Source organism: Giraffa tippelskirchi, chromosome 7 (assembly GCF_054371585.1).
Source record: "Giraffa tippelskirchi isolate mGirTip1 chromosome 7, T2T-mGirTip1v1.2.pri, whole genome shotgun sequence".
In the NCBI taxonomy this organism is placed as follows: domain Eukaryota; kingdom Metazoa; phylum Chordata; class Mammalia; order Artiodactyla; family Giraffidae; genus Giraffa; species Giraffa tippelskirchi.
In genome coordinates, this window is record NC_137281.1 from 89,614,179 (window position 1) to 89,637,373 (window position 23,195).

General features: G+C 39.2%; 1 protein-coding gene and 1 non-coding gene across 20 annotated transcripts in view; both read left to right on the forward strand.

Annotated features, from left to right (window-relative positions):
- CHD8 (chromodomain helicase DNA binding protein 8) overlaps positions 1-23,195 on the forward strand; it is a 56,527-nt gene that overhangs the window by 26,212 nt on the left and 7,120 nt on the right. For 11 of the 19 annotated variants that reach the window (XM_081506724.1, XM_081506735.1, XM_081506723.1 and 8 more), the window contains 27 exons: positions 2,712-2,894; positions 2,979-3,047; positions 3,525-3,580; positions 4,084-4,201; positions 6,982-7,065; positions 9,801-9,938; positions 10,337-10,458; positions 10,603-10,846; positions 11,786-11,962; positions 13,199-13,342; positions 13,487-13,742; positions 14,298-14,508; positions 14,761-14,956; positions 15,417-15,584; positions 15,775-15,954; positions 16,108-16,218; positions 16,561-16,757; positions 16,980-17,179; positions 17,260-17,440; positions 17,529-17,618; positions 18,070-18,173; positions 19,345-19,474; positions 20,395-20,470; positions 20,930-20,984; positions 21,154-21,361; positions 21,975-22,183; positions 22,274-22,993. In XM_081506724.1, coding sequence (XP_081362850.1) covers positions 2,712-2,894; positions 2,979-3,047; positions 3,525-3,580; positions 4,084-4,201; positions 6,982-7,065; positions 9,801-9,938; positions 10,337-10,458; positions 10,603-10,846; positions 11,786-11,962; positions 13,199-13,342; positions 13,487-13,742; positions 14,298-14,508; positions 14,761-14,956; positions 15,417-15,584; positions 15,775-15,954; positions 16,108-16,218; positions 16,561-16,757; positions 16,980-17,179; positions 17,260-17,440; positions 17,529-17,618; positions 18,070-18,173; positions 19,345-19,474; positions 20,395-20,470; positions 20,930-20,984; positions 21,154-21,361; positions 21,975-22,183; positions 22,274-22,993 — 4,627 coding nt within the window. The remainder of the gene's footprint in view (positions 1-2,711; positions 2,895-2,978; positions 3,048-3,524; positions 3,581-4,083; positions 4,202-6,981; positions 7,066-9,800; positions 9,939-10,336; positions 10,459-10,602; positions 10,847-11,785; positions 11,963-13,198; positions 13,343-13,486; positions 13,743-14,297; positions 14,509-14,760; positions 14,957-15,416; positions 15,585-15,774; positions 15,955-16,107; positions 16,219-16,560; positions 16,758-16,979; positions 17,180-17,259; positions 17,441-17,528; positions 17,619-18,069; positions 18,174-19,344; positions 19,475-20,394; positions 20,471-20,929; positions 20,985-21,153; positions 21,362-21,974; positions 22,184-22,273; positions 22,994-23,195) is intronic. The other 8 variants (XM_081506728.1, XM_081506726.1, XM_081506732.1 and 5 more) reach the window with 1 other exon arrangement.
- Positions 19,919-20,029, forward strand: LOC145515977 (small nucleolar RNA U6-53/MBII-28). The gene has a single exon (XR_014061168.1). It is a non-coding gene; the product is annotated as a small nucleolar RNA U6-53/MBII-28 (small nucleolar RNA).

Genomic DNA, 23,195 nt, shown 5'->3' on the forward strand with positions numbered 1-23,195 from the left:
AGGTTCCCTTGTACCCTCTTTTCAGTCAGTTCACCATCCTTTCCCACCCATCTCCCCATAGGCAACAATTGTGCTCATTTCTGTTAACCATAGATTAAACTTAGCCTGTTCTTAAACTTCATGTAAATGGAATCACATAGTATATACTCTTGGGGCTCAGTTTTTTCAGCATAGTGGTGTCCAGAATTATTCATGTTGATGTATCAGAAGTTCATTCCTTTTTTTTTTTTGTCTTGAGAAACATTTTATTTTAGGAATATACCATAGTATTTATTCATTCTATTAGACATTTGGTTTGTTCCAGTTTGGAGCTGTTTTGAGTAAGGATGCAGTGAACAGTCTTAGTACACATGCTTTGTGGACATAGGTTTTCATTTCTCATAGCTAAATAGCCAGGAGTTTATAGACTATGGGGTAGTTAAACGTTTGACCTTTTAACTTTATAAGAATCTGCTGCCTTCTGAGGTGATTGTCATTTTACACATTGACCAGCAGTGAGAGTTCCAGCTCCACATCTTCACTGTTCATTCTTGTCAGTCTACCCCATTCTTTTTATATAGTTCTATAGTATTCCATTTTTTGACTATAGCATAATTTGTTCAATCCAACCCCTGTTGGTGGGCATTTAGGTTTTCTCTGGTCTTTTACTATCACAGATAATGCTGGCAGAGATTGGTTGTTCTTTGTTGTTGTTGTTTAGTTGCTAAGTTGTGTCTGACTCTTTTGCAGCCACATGGACTGCCAGGCTCCTCTTGTCCATGGGGTTTCCCAGGCAAGAATACTGGAGTGGGTTGCCATTTCCTTCTCCAGGGAACCTTCCTAACTCAGGGATTGAACCCACGTCTCCTGCATTGGCAGGCAGGTTCTTTAACCACCTAGCCACCAGACAAGCCCACAGAGATTTGTGTACATATACAAATTTATCTGTAGGATAATATCTTTGAAGTGGAATTGTTGGGTCAGTGGATATTGTCAAATTTTGTTCTATAGAAATTTTCTTCATGCCAGTGTGTACTCTCACCAGCAGTGTATGAGTTCCTATTTCAAATATTTGATCAAACTCAGATTTTTGCCTCTTGGTTAGATGCAAAAAAAAGGTACCTCAGTTTAGTTTTCAGTTGTAACAATTTTATTGTGAGTGTGAGCATCATTTTACGTTGAAAGCCATTCGTGTTTTTTTCCTACAAAAATTGTCTATTCATGTTATTTGCTCATATTTCTATTGTATTGATTTTTTTTCTTAGTTATAAGATCAAATTGATCAGTCAATGTATCAGAAACACTTTCCTACTCCACGATTATTTAAAGAAAAAAGTTCTTCCACATCTTTTAGAAATTTTGTCTTTTTTTAAACTTTGAAATCATTCAGTCTTTTTATAAATTTGTTTCTTATATCCTCTAGATATAAGAAACAAATTTGTTTTGTTTGGCTAGTGGTTTGTTTTCAATCCCATTTATAGAATAATCCACTTTTTCCTCACTGATTAACAGTACTATTTTTATCATGTTCTAAATCCACCTAAGTATTTTAATCTATATTTGGACGCTATTTCATTGACCTGTTTATCTCCTCTTGGAGAGGTACCAAGCTGTGTTAATCAGTATAGCTTTATATTGGCTTTAACATCTGATAAGGCCAGGTATACCTTTTCATATTTTTATGGTTATTCTTAGATGTTTAGTTCTCTGTTGAATTTTAGAATCAGCTTATTTAATTTAAAAGTTTTGTTAAATTCGTTTTTCAAATTTATGTGATTGGGGAGGTTATATATATATTTCATTATTTATTCAACTCTTTTAATGTCCTGTAGTGTTTTAAAGTTTTCTTCACATAGATTTGATGTATTTCTTACTAAATTTAATACTTAAGATGATCTTTTTTCATAAAAAGACTTTTCTTTTATTGTATTTTCTGGCTTAGTCTGTGTAAGAATGCTGTTGATTTTTAAAAATTAACTTTATGCCAAGCAAATTTATCAAATCAATTTTAGTACAATTGATTGTACTAAATTGTACTAACTACTGAAATTGAATTTACAAATCAATTTTAGTAGTTCTGCTTCTAATGACTCATTTGATTTTGGATTTTCCAGGGGTTATAATCATTACTGAAAAATAATTTTTTCTCTCCATCCTTCCTAATTTTTATCATGAGCTGCACCTATTACTGAGATTATTTGATTAACTTTTGCTCAACCACTTGAAAGAATGCGGTAGATCTGAAATTCATTGATATGGAAAACATCTCCAAGAAAAATGTTAACAAAAAGTAAGCAGCAGAACAGTACGTGCAGTATGATCCTATTTATTAAACAAACAAAACTTTAGGACCAAAACAGACAAACAATTAGAAACAATGTTTTTGTACCAGTGGACTCCAGGGCTACTCCTGGCCTGAAGTTCATTGCACCCTTCAGGTAGAGAGTTTAGAGAGTTCAGAGCCTCTTGCCAATAGTACCCAGGTTACTTTCAGATGGATTCTGATACTATAATGAAAGAATTCAGGAAATTAATATATACTCAGTACATAGATTAAGTTACGTGGTTTAACATCACACAATTTGATAAATAAGCTCTTTATCATCTTTTGGTTTGATTTTTTCCTAGGGAATTTGGAGTCAAATCTAAGTACATGACTACAGGCAAATAGTTTTAAAGGTTTTCTCTTTGAGAGACCTAAGCAGTTATTTTGACTGTTTTTGCCCCTGTAGAAGAGACGCTCGAACCGCCAAGTTAAGCGGAAAAAATATACAGAGGATCTGGATATAAAGATCACAGACGATGAAGAAGAAGAAGAAGTGGATGTAACTGGTCCAATCAAAACTGAGCCTATCCTTCCTGAGCCAGTACAGGAACCAGATGGCGAGACTTTGCCTTCCATGCAGTTCTTTGTGGTAAGCTGAGAACTTAAGCAATTTGAGATTTGTGTCTTTCTGCTCACAATCTCTTTGTTTGACTGACTGCATCTTTTCCTGCAGGAGAATCCCAGTGAAGAAGATGCTGCCATTGTAGACAAAGTGCTTTCTATGCGTATTGTGAAGAAGGAGGTAAGGCCTATTTTCAATGTTAGCCCATAATGCTACAGTTACAGGCTTTATGTAATGAGCACCTTTGGATGTCAGTCTATATCGCTACAATGTAGTTACAAGAGATAGTGGAGAAAAGTTAGGTGGAAAGTAAGAACTGTCTTGCCCCTTCTTTCACTTACCTGTTTAAATCCAGAAAGGGCTTATTTTCACCAGCTATCAGCTATCAGTTTCTAGCATTGAAATACCAGATTAAGTTCTTTAATCCTTTGCTGCTGCTGCTAAGTCGCTTCAGTCATGTCCGACTCTGTGTGACCCCATAAACGGCAGCCCACCAGGCTCCCCCGTCCCTGGGATTCTCCAGGCAAGAACACTTCAGTCAGTGATATATCCTGGATGATATATATTTTATTCTTGGTATGAAAGTCTACCATGTGTGTTAAAAGTAAGGATTCTCTTTGACAAATAGTTATTAATAACTAATTTTTTTCTTCCCAGCTTCCTTCTGGACAGTATACTGAAGCAGAAGAATTCTTTGTCAAGTATAAGAACTAGTACGTGATCTGTGCAAAAATCTTTTCACCCCAAATTCCACAGGGTTGTAATAAGTTCTCCTGTATAGTCTATCCTGGTTGGGAATATGTCCCTTTTTTTTTTTTTAAATAGTTTTCCTCATCCAGATTGTTTTCAGTGAGAAAAATGTCTGTTCAGAGAGAAACTCAGAAATTGACTGATTAATATTTGTCTACAGAAAAGTGGGGTAAGGGTGGTTCCTGATAAAATCCCTTGTAATCCTGACATTAAGACCTTGCTACTCAGTGTGGACCAGCAGAATTAGCATCATTTGGGTGCCTGTTAGAAATGTGAACTTTCAAGCCAACCCTAGGCTAAGTGGTTTGTGTGCAAAATCAAATTTAAGAGGCACTGATCTAAGAGACTATCTCCCCATTGAAGCAACATACTCTTAGGTCTGCTTTTGGCTAATCCTCTCATCTCAGACACTAGCTTACCAGTTCCACTTTCTCATACCATGGCTGACTATTTCCATTTCCTTTAGCTCCTATCTGCACTGTGAATGGGCTACCATCTCCCAGCTGGAGAAGGATAAGAGGATCCATCAAAAACTAAAGCGCTTCAAAACCAAAATGGCTCAGATGAGACACTTCTTCCATGAGGTAATTAGGGATAGGTATTGCTTATCATTTGTTTCATAGAAGCATAAATTTCTGGGGTTATCCCTGACTGATTGTTCAAAAGACTTATAGTTGCTTTACATGTGTATGGGTATAAAAGTTTCATTTTGATCATTGGGCTCTCCTTATTTAATTGCCCTATGCTTTGTTTTACCAGGTCTAAATATGGTTTTTTTATATAGGTTATAGAATGTTTTGAAATTGAGTTGTTTGATATTCATGAAGTATTTTCAAAACAGATGATAAACTAACTATCTGGTCCACTTCAGGCATTCTTCTCCCTCTATTGTCAGTCTTTAGCAACTGAGGGTATCTGTAGACATAAGCAACCATATCATTAAGAGGGAACATTTATTTTCTCAAATTTCTAATCCAGTATAACTAGAAATAGTGATAAAGGAACTTTAATATCTTATATCCAATGTTACTACTAGTTAAGTACTAGAGCATCTGTGAGAATCTCTTAAGCTGTATTTTAACACTCCATTTTTCTTTGAAAACTTTTTGTACATGTATCTTTTCCAAAATGGGATTTTTAATATCTGTATTTAATATATAATACTAAGTGCCTTGAGAAAAAGAATTCTTTTTCAAAGTTTCTTAAGACCTAAAGAGAAAGAGGTCTAATAAGGAGACTGAAAGAAGGAATAATGTATAGCTTCAGCAAAAAAAGGCCAGTTGTGGCCAAATACATCTGATGAAGCTAACTTTATATCACCAGATTTGTCAACAAGTGAGTTATTTTCCACATCACTTGGAGAGAGCAAGTAGGACCATGTAGATTTTATAATTTCTTTTTATATGAAAATAATGATTGGGTTGTGGAGGGTTTTTTTTTTTTTTGGCCTATGTTCTTTTAAAGCCTAATTTGTGAAATGTACAATGAAACTGTAATCCCATTTCAGCTGATACTGGGTATATAATTTGTGGCCATTGAGCCAAGCTTTGCTAACTGATTTGTGTGCCAGTCAGATTTGCCTTTATAGGTAGGTCATTTAGCCAAATAAGTCACTCATTTATTCATTGTTTATGTGCTAGTCACTGCGGTTAACAGATCACACATGGTCTGTGTTCTCATATAGCTCACTGTCTAATGGGGAGGCAGAGAGAGATTTTAAAATAATTCAAATTATGATAAGTACCAGCAAAGAAGGAGCATAGGAAGACATTAAAAAATGCCTGCTTTGGATAATTAGGGAAGGCTTCACTAAGAATTGAATTACGAATAGACATTAGCAAGGCCATAAGCACCTGTGAACAGTACCCCTGGCATGGGAAATAGCAATATATGAAGACCCCAAGACAGGATGAGGAACTGAAAGCACAGTGGTATTTATATACGATAGATAGTGAATTCCCCAAAATGAGGTCAGAAATTTAGACTAGCAGGTGCTTACAGACCTTTTAGTTTCGTTTTTATTCTAAGTGCAAAAGAGGAAACCATTGGACTATTTAAAACAGGCCAAAGACATAAACCAGTTTTCACCTTTAAAAGATCATCTAGACTTTGGAGAATGGGTGGGAGAAGAGTAAAAGTGAAAGTAGAATGAGCTGTAAGGAGGCCATTGAAGTTTTCTAGATGAGAAATTATCATGGCTTTATAGCAGAGTGCTTTCAGTTGTTGGAGAGAAGGGGTAGATTTGAGTTTAGTTTAAAGTAGGATTGACAGCAATTGGTATGATGGCTTACATAGACAGGTATTAAAGAATGGAAGATCTTAGAAGCAACTGATGTGGGGAAAATCAAGATTTTAGTTTAGACCATGTTAAGCTTAAAACTCCATAACATGTCTAGCAAGGAGATAGATATACAAAACTGGATTTTTTAGGTTACAATTAAAATTTGGAATGTATCAGCGTATACATTGTTATTAAAGCCTTAATAACTATGCCAGAGTGATAGGAGAAATATTATGGAAAAGATAGGCCACAAAAATCAGTGGGAAAGTGCTGTAAGAAGGAAGGATTTTTTTCGTTACGGTTTCTTTGAGATCTTTCTTTGGAGCCTTGGGTTATTTATCTTGGGCTATCACCCAAAGTTAGATACCAGTGACTTAGGGAAAAAAGAGCCAGTGAAGGTGACTGAGAATTGACCAAAACAAAAAGTGAAACCAAAATAAGGCTACAAAAGTGAATAGGGTGTTTCAGAAAAGCCTAGAGAGTGCTTTTGGGAGAAAGATGAATTGTTGAATACTTTGTAGCTGTAAATTAAGGTGAGTACAGAAATGTTTCCATTATATTTGGCAATTTGGAGATCATGAATGACCTTGACGAGTAGTTTCATTATGTGATGGAAGTAGAAAGAAGAGTGGAGTGGATGGACAAATAAAGAAGTGATGAAACGGAGGTACTGTGTATTTAAAACTCTTGAGAAAGTTTACGTATGAAGCAGAACAGAAGAATCATTGCAGGGGGATGTAGAGTCAGAGAGGTCTTTTTAAGATGCGAACTATTAGAACATGTGTGTATATTATGGGAATGTTGCATTAGAGAGGGATTCCTAAGAAGGCAGGAAGGAATGAAATCCAAAGCATATATGGAGAGAATAGCCTCTGTTAGGAGTAGTGACACTTGATCTGGTAACATGAGAAGATAGATGCAAACACAGGTAAGTGTATAGGATTTGATAGGATGAAAATGGGGCACTCCCTTCTTTTTTCTTAATAAATTCTGAAGTAAGGGTATCCACTAAAGGTTGGGTGGAAGGGTGAATTTCCTAGACAGTGATCTTTTTGGTTTTATTTGGTTTCATAATTCCTCTAGGATGAAGAGCCCTTCAACCCAGACTATGTAGAGGTGGATAGGATATTGGATGAGTCTCACAGTATTGACAAGGACAATGGGGAGGTGAGTTGGGACGTGGAGGAAAATGAAAGGCCTTTAAGATTTCTGCCTGCCTGCTTGCCCATCCTTTATTTTTCAGATTTGGCTGGAAAATCTCTTGGATTGAAAAGGTACTTTTGAATTTTTTCTGAGAGATTCTCAGAATGATATCGGGAAGGTAGAGGAGTACAGAGAGAGGCTAAAGAGAAAGATTCTCTTGAAGTCAGATATCTGGAATTTGTATTTGTAAGGACTCATTCAGCTTGGTCTCATTATCTCTCAGATTTTATATGAGAGACCCTTGACATTCAGTTGAGAGTGAGAAGTGGGGATGGAGAAAGCAATACTTTATCAATTTCCAAATATATGAATATAAAAATACTTGCATAGACTCATAGCTTTCTCTATGTTGTTGAGAATTATTTATTTCCTGAACTGGGGCTTCCCCAGTGGCTCAGTGGTAAAGAATCTGCCTGCAGTGCAGAAGCCATAGGAGACACGGGTTCTATCCCTGGGTCTGGAAGATCGCCTGGAGGAGGAAATGGCAATCCACTCCAGTATTCTTGCCTGGGAAATCCAATGGACAGAGGATCCTGGCGGGCTACAGTCCATAAGGTGGCAAAGAGACATGACTGAAGCAACTGAGCACAAATGCACAGCATCAGTTAAATGCATTTTCATTTGTTACTAAAACATATACTACATTTGAATCAGTACTTTTAAACAGACTATGGGGTCTTGCTCCCACAAGTGCAGATTTAGTACATCTAGGGTAGGACCCAGAGATCTGTATTTTTAAGTTGGTTCTTCAAGGGGTTCTCATGCATAGCTTGGTTTAGGAACCCCAGAACTAAAGCTTTCTTAGATTGGGTAGCAGATTTTACATATGTTAAAACATTTGGTGACATGTTTTCTTTGGTTAATCACTTTTTTTCATTTTCCAACCAAGAGTTATGTAGATCTAAGCCACCAGTGAATTCAACATTGCTCTCTTTTATTCAGATTTAGTTGGACCATGAACCAGCACTTTGTTAGAACTCTTCTCACTTCTAGTCTAAGTTGTTGGTTTAACATCACAGGGTCCATTTCATCAAAATTTTATCACTCAAACAGTTCCTGCTTACAGAGTGACTAGTAGGGAACAGCAGAGCCTTGTTAAGACATCAGTGCTAGATGGCAAACTGGGTTCACTCACAAACTAAGTGACTTGCTTCCATATGTCATCCTTGTAGAACCTAAGAGTCAAAGTCTTCCATCTGTTAAAGCCCAAGTTTGTTTTATAAGCTTTCAAGGTTACTCAGATAGAACCTTAGCTATCCAAAGTCATTATAACGCAGTGTCTTTAAATCCTAACAAGAATGCCTCAGAAACCACGTATTTCTGCTTTTGCTATTAGGGGTGGGGAATACTGGTTATTGTTCATTTGTGGGAGGTGAGAGTGGAATGGACCAGTTATTAGTCAGGACAGGTTAGCCATTGTTACATTATTCTCATTACTTTCAGGTTCTTAGCCTTCCTAGCCTTAAAAATGTTATGCTCTCTATCTCTATACTTGTACTTTCATCTTCCAAAAGTAATTAGATTTTGATTAGGCCCCTCTGGAATGTTACTAGACCTGGCATGACAGATGAAAGTGTTTTGGTACCCTAATTTACACTTCTAATATTGGATAAAAACTTTGCCCATTTCCCCCGTCCCAAAATGAGCTTAATTTGTCATCCTTATTACATTACACAGTAGTAGAAATAAGTGTTATAATAAATATTAATTAAAGTCCTTGGAAAAGAAGTTATGATGCTGGAAATGTGTGACCTGGACAAATGTCTTTATGTAGAAAGTGACCTGAGTCACTACAATAAAGAAAAAGGTAAAAGAGAAATTACATAGATTCTAGTTTTTGCATGATCTGTCTCTCTCAAACACTTGCATCTTCACACTTCTTGCTGGCTATTTTAAGGAGTATTCTGTGAGTTGATTATTAGAGATTTCTTGGTGATTACACTAGGCCTAGTCTAATTCTTCTTGCTTCATGTAAGCCCAAAATGAAAATGCAGTCAAGTCAGGAGTCATCTTGAGTACTGAGAATAGGAGCCGTATTACCACTGGAATGCCTGCATAGAGCGTAGCACTGTGGTCGGAGCTTCAGCATTTCCCCTTCTCACTCTTACCTCTCTTCAGTGATACCTCTTGTAGTTATCTCCCAGCTTCCTGGGACTCACAGGGAAATCTCTTTACTACCATGTGACTGCTCTTTTTTTCATGTGACTGCTCTTTGAAATAGCACCTACATTCAGAGCTCCAGGAACTCAGAAGCCCAGTAGTTTCAGCCCTGCTTTGTTCCTATGGATTTAACCTGTTTCTCACTTCTAAAGGCAGCCTTGCTTCCACTGTTACTATATTTGGTGCCAGGAGGATAGTATGGAACGGGGCTACCATATCTTCTAATTTCAATCTAATTCAACACAATATAGAATTTTTTTTTTTTAATCTGCTTGATTGGTGAGCCTATTGTTTCAGTGATCAGTGTTCTAGATAGTGCTAGGTAGAAATTTCACTTTTAGATTCTGATAAGTTGTCTGGAAGCATGATCAAAGGCACAAATAGTACAGCGCATCAGCAGATGAGCCTATGGCTGGTGTTTTCAGCCTGACTTTTTTGGCACCTTTTTAGGTATTGACACTCAGTCAAATTCTTAATCTTTAAATCACAGCAGAGAACATGGCATCATTTCACTAGAGCTCTGACTTCTTCTCCCCTAGCCTGTAATTTACTACCTGGTGAAATGGTGCTCTCTGCCCTACGAGGATAGTACGTGGGAGCTCAAAGAGGATGTTGACGAGGGCAAGATTCGAGAATTTAAACGCATCCAGTCAAGGCACCCAGAACTCAAAAGGGTGGTAAGTACATCTGCATTTAGAGTGTTAAGTCCGTATAGGGAATGATTTAATTTTCCTCATATAGAGTTTGGGCTTTCCTGATAGCTCAGTTGGTAAAGAATCCACCTGCAATTCAGGAGACCCCCGTTTGATTCCTGGGTTGGGAAGATCTGCTGGAGAAGGGATAGGCTACCCACTCCAGTATTCTTGGACTTCCTGGTGGGTCAGTGGGTTTTCTTTCTCTCTCTCTTTTTTTGTTATTAAAGTGTCATTGTGAAGTCATGAATTTGGATATATTTAACATGTTTAATCCAAGCAATAATGTCTTTGAAGTGACTTCACCTTTTAGAACTACCTAGTAAGTTTACCTAATTTTGTTAGTGCCTCCACCCCATTTATTCAAATTTCTTACTTTTTAGAATCGTCCACAGGCAAGCGCCTGGAAGAAGTTGGAGTTGTCACATGAGTATAAAAACAGAAACCAGTTACGGGAATATCAGTTGGAAGGGGTCAACTGGCTGCTTTTTAATTGGTATAACAGGTAAAGAAAAGAGTGGGACCACAAGATATAGGCTTAGTCTGGGATTATTTTTATTTATTTTCTGTAGAAACAGGTTCATTTTAAGTACTTTTTATAAGATGGTCTCTTTTGACACGCTTTTCTTTTTCTGTGATGAATCGGCAGGCAGAACTGCATCCTGGCTGATGAGATGGGATTGGGCAAAACCATTCAGTCCATTGCCTTCTTGCAGGAAGTATATAATGTGGGCATCCATGGCCCCTTCCTGGTCATTGCCCCACTGTCCACAATTACTAACTGGGAGCGGGAATTCAACACATGGACAGAGATGAACACTATTGTGTACCATGGCAGTCTGGCCAGCCGGCAGATGATTCAGCAATATGAAATGTACTGCAAAGATTCACGGGTGAGTTGTATATAATGCAAATGTTATGGCTTAGAGAGTGGGCCAAAGTACCTGGTATTTTAGAAGCTTTTATTTGAGTCGAAGACTTTTATTGAGACTCTCTGTGATGTAAGGTGGTGTTGTCTACTTTATGCAGGACACTTTTTCAACTTTGCTATTTTGATCCAGTGAACATTTTGATCCAGTGGAAATGCTGGCTTTTTTTATGAATACATACATTTTAAATAGAGTTTTACCAGCATTGATTAGTTTTCATCAAGAAATAATTTTCCAGAGTGAAATTCATTTAGCTACTTTTAACTCCTTGATCCATAAAACGGTGAACATAGACATTTCTTCCTTTTTTTTTTTTAAGTCTGCTGAAGTTTTCATCAAGATTAGTTCTTTTTTCTATATAAGTTTGGAAAAAGTTTCTTAACATTGAATTTTGAGTTTTTTTTCTACCATTAGTTTCCCATTTTTATTTCTACGAAAACCAAGTTTATTCAAGTCATATTTTGTTGCTCTTAATTTTGTTAATTGGATTCTTCTGTCCATTTTTAGATAGTAACCAATATTACCACATACTACATTAGCTGTTTCACTTTTAGTTTTATCTTGTGTGTTTCAGCAGTGCTCAACATTTGTGGATTTTAGTGTTTACCAACAGAAGATGTAGGGCTGAAATACATGAGGTAGGCATGCAGCAAAATCAAAAATGTCCAGCTTCTTTCAGTAAGGTCTGTGATTTTCCCAAGAAGCTGAATGTGTTGAGGAGGCAGTGATTCAATGATTTGACACTGTTTATCAGGCATATGAACAGTGGCAAGGTGGGTGGTGGTGCAATTTGTGTTTTCTATTAAGCCTGCCTAAATATAAAATGCAGAATATGTAGTCCAGAAGAGCTTCTCATTTAGGTACATTTTAGGCCTTTTCTGACTTTATTGCCTTCATGCTTAGGGGCGCCTCATCCCAGGTGCATACAAGTTTGATGCCTTGATCACCACTTTTGAGATGATTTTGTCAGACTGTCCTGAGCTTCGTGAGATTGAATGGCGGTGTGTCATCATTGATGAGGCCCATCGACTAAAGAACCGTAATTGCAAGCTGCTTGATAGTCTCAAGCACATGGACCTGGTGAGTTCCTCTCACTGACTTGTGGCCAGAAACACCTAGAATTAAGGAATCCTAATTCCATGTGAAATTAATTTCACAGAGACGAATCAGAATCTTGGTATTGGGTGGTGGGTATGGCCTATGGGAATGGTAGCCTGAAAGTCATAAAATTCATATAAATTTTAGAGTTAGAAGATGATTGTGGGTTAGTGGTTCTCAACTGGGTGAAGAGGTGGGATGTTAAATTAATTACCTATTTCTGCATAACAAAATATCCAAAAACCTAGTGACTTGCTGCTAAGTCGCCTCAGTCGTGTCCGACTCTGTGCGAGCCCATAGACGGCAGCCCACCAGGCTCCGCCTTCCCTGGGATTCTCCAGGCAAGAACACTGGAGTGGGTTGCCATTTCCTTCTCCAGTGCGTGAAAGTGAAAAGTGAAAGTGAAGTCGCTCAGTCCTGTCTGACTCTTTGCGACCCCATGGACTGCAGCCTACTAGGCTCCTCCGTCCATGGGATTTTCCAGACAAGAGTACTGGAGTGGGGTGCCACTGCCTTCTCCGCTAGTGACTTGAAACAACTGTTTTCATGACTCTCTAGCTCAGCAACTTGGCTGGGCTCAATGATCTCATTCTTTAAGCGGTCTTGCCTGGAGTCAGTAATACAGCTGCAGCTGACAGTTGGTACTGGTTGTTGGCTAGGCCATCTTCCATGTGGTCTCTCACCCCTCTGTGGGCCAGACTTTGCTTCTGTACCTGGTAGAGTCGGAGCAGTGTTCCAAGAGGGTAAAGGTGGAAGGCAAGGCCTTTGAGGCTCTGAAACTCACATGGTACCCACTTCTGCTACATTCTCATTGTCAGAGCAAGTTAGAAGGCATGACCATGTTCAAGGGGTGAATCCTGATAGGAGGAACTACCAAAAATCAATGGCTATATTTAATCCAGCACAAGTACATTTCTTAGAGGAAGACACATTAGGATATCTGTGGGGAGTTGAGTGTGGAGAGGCATATTTAATTGGAAAAAACATGTTCTAAATATTCCTTTATTGCCTTATAATATTTAAGAAATTAATATGTTAAATAATATCAAGAATATTCTTCAGTATTTTGTGTTTATCAAAAGAGGCAGCAAGTAAGAGTAATCTGGTTCATTTCCATAATTTTGTGGTTAAAGAAATGGAAACTAAAGTTATATACTTGTTGGAAAACTCCAGAAGTCTTTTTGAGTTTTATCATTCTTCTGTGTTCTCCATTTCTAGGAGCATAAAGTGCTACTCACAGGAACACCATTGCAAAATACTGTGGAGGAACTGTTTAGCTTGCTTCATTTCTTGGAACCATCACAGTTTCCATCAGAATCAGAATTCCTCAAAGACTTTGGGGATCTCAAAACAGAAGAACAGGTAGGAAGTTGTCTGATGCGATACTAATGCAGAATAAAAAATTTTGTACTAGGCAGGTATCTACTATCATTGATATCCATGTTTCCATCTAATGTGAGAATGTTTGTCCTCATGTTATTTTTTTTTCCTCTGTGTTGGTTACAGGTTCAAAAGCTACAGGCCATTCTCAAACCAATGATGCTGAGAAGACTCAAAGAAGATGTTGAAAAGAACCTGGCACCCAAACAGGAGACCATTATTGAAGTAGAGCTAACCAACATTCAGAAGAAATACTACCGGGCTATTTTGGAGAAGAATTTCTCCTTTCTTTCCAAAGGGGCAGGTCATACTAACATGCCAAATCTACTCAACACAATGATGGAGTTGCGCAAATGCTGCAACCACCCATATCTCATCAACGGTGAGAGAACTCCTGAAATACACCTGCATTTCTGTGTTACCTAGATTACTTTCTAAGTGGTATTCCTCAGAAACAATAGATGCATTGGCTGATCCATCCTAGTTTGGAAATAGAGGGGATTTCTCTTTTTAAAACCATTCTCATGTGGAACGTCTTCCTCTAGTTCTTTCTGACCCTTTGACTCTGCATAATCTCCAAAGTTAAAAAGGATTTGCTGTTAAGAATTCTGTTCTGTCTTCACTGATATTCTATGTTGCTGTTTCTGTTTTGGATGGCAGTATGGTGGTAATAGTGGTTTCCATGTACTATTCTAGTCCTTGTCCACATATTTACATATTTTACCCAATTCTTAAGCCTGACTTATGTGGAATATTTTGTATTAACAAAATCGAGGATATTTTAGGGTTTGGGGGTTGCTGAAATTCTGTTTTCAAGTAATATTGATATCAAGTCAGGTTATCTTCTTTTCTTTGCTTCCTTATCTCAGTTAAATAAATTGCAGCCTTAATATGTTTCTCTGGATCTCACCATCAGGTCTGATTTTTCTTTTGGCAGGTGCAGAAGAAAAAATCCTAACAGAGTTTCGAGAAGCTTGTCATATCATACCTCATGACTTCCACTTGCAGGCCATGGTTCGTTCAGCTGGCAAATTGGTTCTTATTGACAAGTTACTTCCGAAACTTAAAGCTGGTGGCCATAAGGTTCTGATCTTCTCCCAGATGGTACGCTGCCTAGATATCCTAGAGGATTATCTAATCCAGAGAAGGTGAGAAATAAAAGTCATTCCTTGCCTGTGTTTACTTTGTACCTATAAAGCTGCAAAGAGTGGGAGGCCTGGGTTTAACTCAAGTTGACCAGGACTGGGCTAAGAGAAGTATTCAAGACTCTCACTCGCAACTTTCTGATAAAATTTTTGGTGAACTAGCCATACAGGGGTATTGATATTGATCCCAGCCTGCTTTTTTGTTGTCTTTTTCTGCTCAGCTGATTAAACTTTTTTCCTGTGATTCCCATGAAGGTACTTATATGAGCGTATTGATGGGCGAGTTAGAGGCAACCTTCGGCAAGCTGCTATTGACCGTTTTAGCAAGCCTGACTCGGACCGATTTGTCTTTCTGCTGTGTACCCGGGCTGGTGGACTTGGCATTAATCTCACAGCTGCTGATACTTGCATCATCTTTGATTCAGACTGGAATCCGCAAAATGACCTGCAGGTAGAGGAAATCATTGTCTTAGGGACTAATCACCTAACCTGGGAGGTTTTGCAACAGGATCAGGATCTCTTAGAAAGTCTTATCTTTTCGAGAGTCTGGAATTGTTTAATTAGTTAGGTCATCAAACTTTTTCTGTACAGGGCAGATAGTTAAGATTTTAGGCTGTGCAAATCAGCCTTTGTTGTAACTGTTCTCCTCTGCTCTTGTACTACAAAAAACATCTATAAATCAATGGGTAGAGCTATGTTTCAGCAAAAACTTTATTTATAGAAATAGGTGACCAAGATTTGCTGACACCTGGTCTGGATGATGGGACAGTAATTTCATCTTGAAATTGACTTCTGATTTTGAGTTGATCTCATGGCTGCTTTATAAATGTAAATCGGTATTTTGAATCCTTCTCTTCCCCACCCCCTCTAATGTTGTTACCTTTGCCCTTCCTTCCATTTTTTGAAACCAGGCCCAAGCACGTTGTCATCGAATTGGGCAGAGCAAAGCTGTGAAGGTGTACCGTCTCATCACTCGTAATTCTTACGAGAGGGAGATGTTTGATAAGGCTAGCCTCAAGTTGGGATTGGATAAAGCTGTGCTTCAGTCCATGAGTGGTCGGGATGGCAACATTACTGGAGTGAGTCTTCTTAATTTTTAGCTATATTTGTAGTAGGTCATGGTAATGAAGGGAGGCAAAAGCTATTTTTTGTACAGGAACCTGACCCCTTGTTTGGATTCTCAATGATTATTTTTTAAAATATAATAAAATATGACATGGTTAGATAATATTCTCTGATTCTTTTTCACCTTTCTATTGGATTTTGTAGATCCAGCAGTTCTCTAAGAAAGAGATTGAAGATCTCTTACGGAAAGGAGCGTATGCAGCCATAATGGAGGAAGATGATGAGGGCTCTAAGTTTTGTGAAGAGGACATTGACCAGATCTTGTTAAGACGAACCACTACCATCACCATTGAATCTGAAGGAAAGGGTTCTACCTTTGCCAAGGCATGTTCTGTTGGTGCTAGAGGCTTTTAGCACAGAGAGACAGGAATCTCTAGAATTTAATATTTTTAAAAAATATAGTCTTAAAATATACTGCTTTCCCTTTACTCAAAAAAGTGGTGTAGTCAACTTTACTATTTCTTTTTTCCTCATTAGGCAAGCTTTGTGGCTTCTGAAAATAGGACTGATATTTCTCTGGATGACCCCAACTTTTGGCAAAAGTGGGCCAAAAAGGCTGACCTGGACATGGATCTACTCAATAGCAAGGTGAGTTTCCTTTTCCTTCAAGGAGGAAATATGGCAGGAAACACGTTACTTTCTGGAGTCTTTACAACTGCTCTGATTCTTCAGTGCTGACTTTGGCTTATGGTATATCAAAGGCCATTGTAAAAGCTTTCTACATAGAGGGCCACTAAAAAATGCTTAGATAACTACCACTTAAGTTTGCTTCCTGAGTCCCCATAGATTATCTTGGCATGCCCAAAAAAGAATCTGTCTTTGAGTATCTACAAATATTACATGCAAGGCTTTTTCAGTCTGATTATCTCTAATTCCTTTCCCATGATTATATTGTGAAAAGAGTTACTTCTCCTTCTGTTCTCTGCATAGAATAACTTGGTGATTGACACACCTAGAGTACGAAAACAGACCCGCCACTTCAGCACTCTGAAAGATGATGACCTAGTGGAATTCTCTGACTTGGAAAGTGAAGATGATGAGCGACCGCGCTCTCGCCGACATGACCGTCATCACACCTATGGGCGCACTGACTGTTTTCGGGTGGAAAAGCACCTCCTGGTATATGGGTAAGACCCCACCTTGCCTCAGAGGTAGTGCATCTCCATCCTGATAGATATCTTGTTCGCTTGTTAAATTGGAAGCTATGATCAAAGAGGGGATAATGGGAAAAATTTTATTCTGTTACCATGTTTTCCCAAGATCTTTTTGTCTCCCACCATTTGGGAAGTGTGAATTTGAGGGACTGGGGTCCCTAGGAAAATATCCATATGATTGCTCTTTTTTTGTAGTTGGGGACGATGGCGAGATATTCTGTCTCATGGACGCTTCAAGCGACGGATGACTGAAAGAGACGTGGAAACAATTTGCCGGGCCATCCTCGTGTACTGTCTCTTACACTATCGTGGGGACGAAAATATCAAAGGCTTCATTTGGGACTTGATTAGCCCTGCTGAAAATGGCAAGACAAAAGAATTGCAGAATCATTCAGGTGATTATCAAGTCTTTGCTTTTTGTCTTTCTGTAGGTTACCTAATCCTTTTCAGGTCCAAGGGTTTTTCTCAATCCAAGTCTTTGATGTATCCCCTTCCCCAGGTCTGTCTATCCCTGTGCCTCGTGGACGCAAGGGGAAAAAAGTAAAGTCACAAAGCACTTTTGATATCCATAAGGCAGATTGGATCCGGAAATATAACCCTGATACTCTGTTTCAAGATGAGAGTTATAAGAAGCACTTGAAACATCAGTGTAACAAGTAAGGATAGAATTTAGCAGGCTAAAGCATTTTCTACCTCAAGCTTTCTGCACTATTACTGAGTCAGTTCTTCCTCTCTCCCTTCTAGGGTGCTATTGCGGGTACGAATGCTATATTATCTGAGACAGGAGGTTATTGGAGACCAGGCAGAGAAGGTGTTAGGGGGTGCAATTGCCAGGTAAAGTTACGCTATATTTTTCTTTATGCTATGCCTTATTCCAGAATAGATTGGTTTATTTATTTCACTCAACTATCTTTGGGATACCTGATAATTAAAATCTGTATATCAGGTCTTCAATCCTGTGCAGTTGGCCTTTTTTATCCGTGGATTTTGCATCCTTTTGATCCACAGTTGATCAAATCCATAGATATTGAGGGCCAGCAGTATTCACTGTATGATTCCATCTTATATAAGGGGCTTGAACATCAGTGGATTTTGGTATCTGGGGTGGAATGAATCCCTTACAGATACCAGGGGACAGCTGTTCTTGATACCAGTGGAAGGAAATAGGCAGATGTAGGACTATGTAAATTAGTAGAGAAAAGAAGATACCTATAATAATCTTTCCAAAGATTGTTTGCTTTTATTTCCTGCATCACTGTGCTGACTCTGCCTCTTATACCTTCAGTGAGATTGACATATGGTTCCCAGTAGTGGATCAGCTGGAGGTTCCAACAACATGGTGGGACAGTGAGGCTGATAAATCCCTGCTCATTGGAGTCTTTAAGCATGGTAGGTATCTGCTCTTAGTCTGTTCTTTTCCTGTTATACACAGATGGAATATTTTGCAAAGTACTCAAGACCAATAATTAGGTTTGAATGGTAAACTAGTTCTCAGAAATATAGATCAGAGCTGTTAGTTCCTATGAATAGATGGTCAGGAAAGACCAGATGGATAGTTAAATCACAAGGTAGGGTGTCTCCCATCTGTTCTGTGATTAATCAGTTACTACCAGTCTGTATGCAGTGGTGTCCAAGTTAAGGTTTGCAATCAGGGGAGATGATGCATGTCTACTCTTGTTAATAATAAACATGTTTACTTTGCATAGCTTTCCTGTTGCTTGCTGAAAATGTTCTGCTTGTATAGCATCTTGTTTGTCTAAATATTCAGCACTCACTCTTATGTAGGTGTGAATAGCCATGCTTGAGTGAAACAAAAATTTAAAAAAAATTTTTTTCAGGCCAGTGGAAAAAACTGGCCTGAAGTAGAGTAAAAAAAGAGAGAAGACTCCCTTTTCAGTCTTGCCTAATAACAAATTCCACACATTAAAAGCAGTAAGTGCTAACTTCCAGCCTAGTGACTTAGTGAATTGGAAGATTATTTATTTAATATACTTTTCTGTTTACTTCTATAAAATAAAAGTAATGGCACTTAATTCACATTTTTGACAAGTTTAATTGGATGAGAAAAACTGAACATTTGTAGTCTTAGATTTACTTGTGAGGTGCAGAGGCTTTAGAAGAGCAAACATCCTGAAGTACATTCATCATTCATCCACCATTCAGAGTGCCTGTTTGCAGGTACAGATTTCTTATCCTTTATTTGAAAATGCGGTACCTAGCTCTAAATTATTGGACTTTTAAAATTTCCTCACCTGTGTAGTAAGAATGATGATTAAAAAAATTACCTGTTAAATGGCTATGTAAATCTGTCACCATTCTCTATACACACTGATTAAATTCCTATTTTCAGTAACTAGTGATAAAACTCTTTATGACTCTAAATTGGAGTGGAAATATTAAATATCTTAATATAACCCAACAGCTGTCCAAATTAACATTTTCAGAGCATTTTACATTATGAGCAAAGTAGCCCACATTTTTATTCCAGCAGCATATGAAGTAAGCGTAAAAGCAAAATGAATCTCTGATTTTCTTTAAATTATGGCTCTTTTTCTTTAAGGCTATGAAAAATATAATACTATGAGGGCAGACCCAGCCTTATGCTTCCTGGAAAAGGCTGGACGACCAGATGACAAAGCCATTGCAGCAGAACATCGAGTGCTGGATAATTTTTCTGACATAGTGGAAGGGTAAGCATTGATATTTAGTTCTCTTAAAGCTGTATCTACATTACAAAGGATATTTGTTGCTTGTGCTAAGAGATGACATAACTCTAGCCTTGACTGAATCCATTGGGATTCCTAATGGTGGTTATACTCACAAATGATAGATTCTTAACAAACAGTGCGACAAGAAGAAAGGTCTCCATAAATTGGCCTGAAACCATACATTGTCGTACAATGCAACTAAGGGGGAAAATTACTCCCAAATGGCTTATTTGATGTTCTCTTCAGTTTTCTGTGCAGTGCTTTCAGCTACAGTAGCGGAGAGGATAACTGCTTCTCTTGAAAGATAGTAGCCGTGCAACAGTCCCATGCTACCTACATGATAGAGCCTCAGGAAACTTTAGCCTTGGTCTATCATCTTCCAGTGGCAGCTGACACATAAAGGTGTTTACTCTGCCTGAGTGCATGCCTCAGTGATGAGTTGCCATGCTAATACTGAGCCACCAGCTAGGGCAGTGTTGCCCTGGTTTGGGTGCCAGTGAGTTTAACAAAACTTCTCATGTGGAGACCCTGAGGGGCATGTGAAAAAGTTGGCTTAGTTCATGAATACCCTCCCAGTCCCTTATGATTGAAAGATTTTTCTTCGATGATCACAACCTCAATTTGTCTAGTGTAGGACCCACAGAGGAAATTAGATTTATTTATTGCAAATCATGTAATATCCTTTTGCTCAGTAGAGCAAAGTAGTAAAAATAAGCAGACAGAGATCATTCATTCCGATGAAATAATAAAAGTAGATACTAGTTGGGAAGGAGAGGGAAAATGGGTTAAATAATAAAAAGCTATTAAGGAAAAGGAAATGTACTGGTCAGAGTGTTTCATTTTAAAGTCAACCAGCTTAGAACTCAATTTTGTCATTTTCTCATACCTCTGGATAATTTTAGGGTTGACTTTGATAAAGATTGTGAAGATCCTGAATATAAACCACTCCAGGGTCCCCCAAAGGACCAAGATGATGAGGTGAGGAATTCTCATTTGAGTCTAGCTTTTCTGTATTACTAAACAGTATTTTCCAGTTCCCTGAATCATGACGTATACTGATTAATTTATAATACAAAATGAAAAGTACCATTCGAAAATATAAAGTATTAATGGAAAGGATTGTAACACCAGCTAGGGGAGGTCAGGGATGATTTTGTGGAGGAGGTGGGACCTAAGCTGGACAATGAAGTGTATTATTGGACTACTTAATTCCTGAGTCTCACTGTCTTCAAGACATTGATAAGAACTGACTTTTCAGGTTACATTTTCTTACTGTTTTAGTTGATTGCTTTCAGTTTTCTGTGAGGGTTTCTTTCATTAAAAAATATCTTGATACCTTGATGCCATAAAAGAACACACACATGAGTAATTTCAGAGTGCGAATTTTACCCCCTTTTCCTCCCCTCTCCATCCTGCGGGGTGGATCTCCTTCTCTAGGGTGATCCCTTAATGATGATGGATGAGGAGATCTCAGTGATAGATGGAGATGAAGGTAAACTTCTAAGTCAACTTGTAGTACGGGTTGGTGGAGTTGGGAAATTGACTGAATTCTCTCCTTTACTGGGATTTCTGAGAGCTTTGCCTTTGGGTGGGTTGAAATACCAGGATTATCTCTACTGTCTTTCCAGTACTTGCTGTTTATTCTACTTTGCTTCCCACAGCCCAGGTGACCCAACAGCCAGGCCATCTATTCTGGCCTCCAGGCTCTGCTTTGACAGCTAGGCTTCGGCGCCTAGTAACAGCCTATCAGCGCAGCTACAAGAGAGAACAGATGAAGATAGAGGCTGCAGAACGTGGGGATCGGAGAAGGCGACGTTGTGAGGCAGCCTTCAAGCTAAAAGAAATTGCACGGCGGGAGAAACAGCAACGGTAAAATGTGGCTGGGAATTTGGACTAAGCTGTAAACTTCTCTTCAACTATGGGCCCTATATTGAGAAGCATCTTAGGAAGGATTATGGCATCCCTGGTGGCTCAGATGGTAAAGAATCTGCTTACAATGCAGGAGACCTGGGTTTGCTCCCTGAGTCGGGAAGATCCCCTGGAGAAGGGAATGACTACCCACTCCAGTATTCTTGTCTGGAGAATTCCATGGACAGAGGAGCATGGAGGGCTACAGTCTATGGGGTCGCAGAGTTGAACATGACTGAGCAACTAACACTTTCACTTTTCACAGAGGGACCACCTTTTTTGCCTTTGTTATACCCTGCAACCCATACTTAACCCCTGTAAAACCATACTTAACCATAACTCCTGGGACAGTCTTGTACGTAGTCATCCTCACTGAGTTTTTTGCATCATTTTCCCCCTTAGCTTGCTAACTCTTAAATTCTTCCTTGTTATAGACTACCTCTTCTGCTCTTTGGGGGCTCCCCCCCGACCGCCAATTTTCATTTTTTGTGTGTTCAGATATTATAAGCCATACTAAGAAGTAACCAGTCCTTGTGTTCTGATCACTATTGCCTTATTCGTCTTCCCTTTGTAGATGGACAAGGCGTGAGCAAACTGATTTCTATCGAGTGGTTTCTACCTTTGGTGTGGAGTATGACCCTGATACCATGCAGTTCCATTGGGATCGCTTCCGTACTTTTGCCCGACTGGACAAAAAAACAGATGAAAGCCTTACCAAGTATTTCCATGGCTTTGTGGCCATGTGCCGCCAAGTGTGTCGCCTTCCCCCAGCAGCTGGAGATGGTAAGCAAGACTGAAGAGTCTTGAGTGAGTGGGCATGGATTGTGACAGAACCAGCTCTTGGTTCATTTCTTCTACCCTTATCTCTTGCAGAACCCCCTGACCCTAATCTGTTTATTGAGCCCATCACTGAGGAAAGGGCCTCACGGACTCTCTACCGTATTGAATTGCTTCGGCGCTTACGGGAACAAGTTTTATGCCACCCTCTTTTGGAAGATCGGCTGGCATTATGTCAGCCTCCAGGTCCTGAATTGCCCAAGTGGTGGGAGCCCATTCGGCATGACGGCGAGCTTCTGCGAGGGGCAGCCCGCCACGGGGTGAGCCAAACAGACTGCAACATCATGCAGGACCCAGACTTTTCTTTCCTGGCTGCCCGAATGAATTATATGCAGAACCATCAGGCAGGAGCACCAGCTCCATCCCTGTCACGCTGCTCTACTCCACTGCTCCACCAGCAGTACACCTCGCGCACTGCCTCACCACTGCCCCTGCGCCCAGATGCTCCTGTTGAAAAGCCACCTGAGGAGACAGCTGCCCAGGTCCCCAGTCTGGAGAGTCTGACTTTAAAGCTAGAGCATGAGGTGGTGGCCAGGAGCCGACCAACCCCACAAGACTATGAGATGCGAGTAGCCCCCTCTGATACTACCCCTCTGGTCTCCCGAAGTGTTCCACCAGTCAAACTGGAGGATGAGGATGATTCAGACTCTGAGCTGGACTTGAGCAAGCTGTCACCATCATCCTCTTCTTCCTCATCCTCATCCAGCTCCAGCTCCAGCACTGATGAGAGTGAGGACGAGAAGGAAGAGAAGCTAAGTGAGTGCATGTGACAGGCTGTTGGCCATCTTCCCCATTCCCCCCTCTCTGCGTTTCCCTTCTTTTCTAAATGCATTTTCTAAGATTCAGATTTTAATTTGATAGAATATTGGAAGAGATCTGTTACTCTTATTGGAAGAGATCTGTTCCTCTTAGGGCCTTTATTTCAAGTCCGTATAATACCATTCCTAAGTAACTTTAT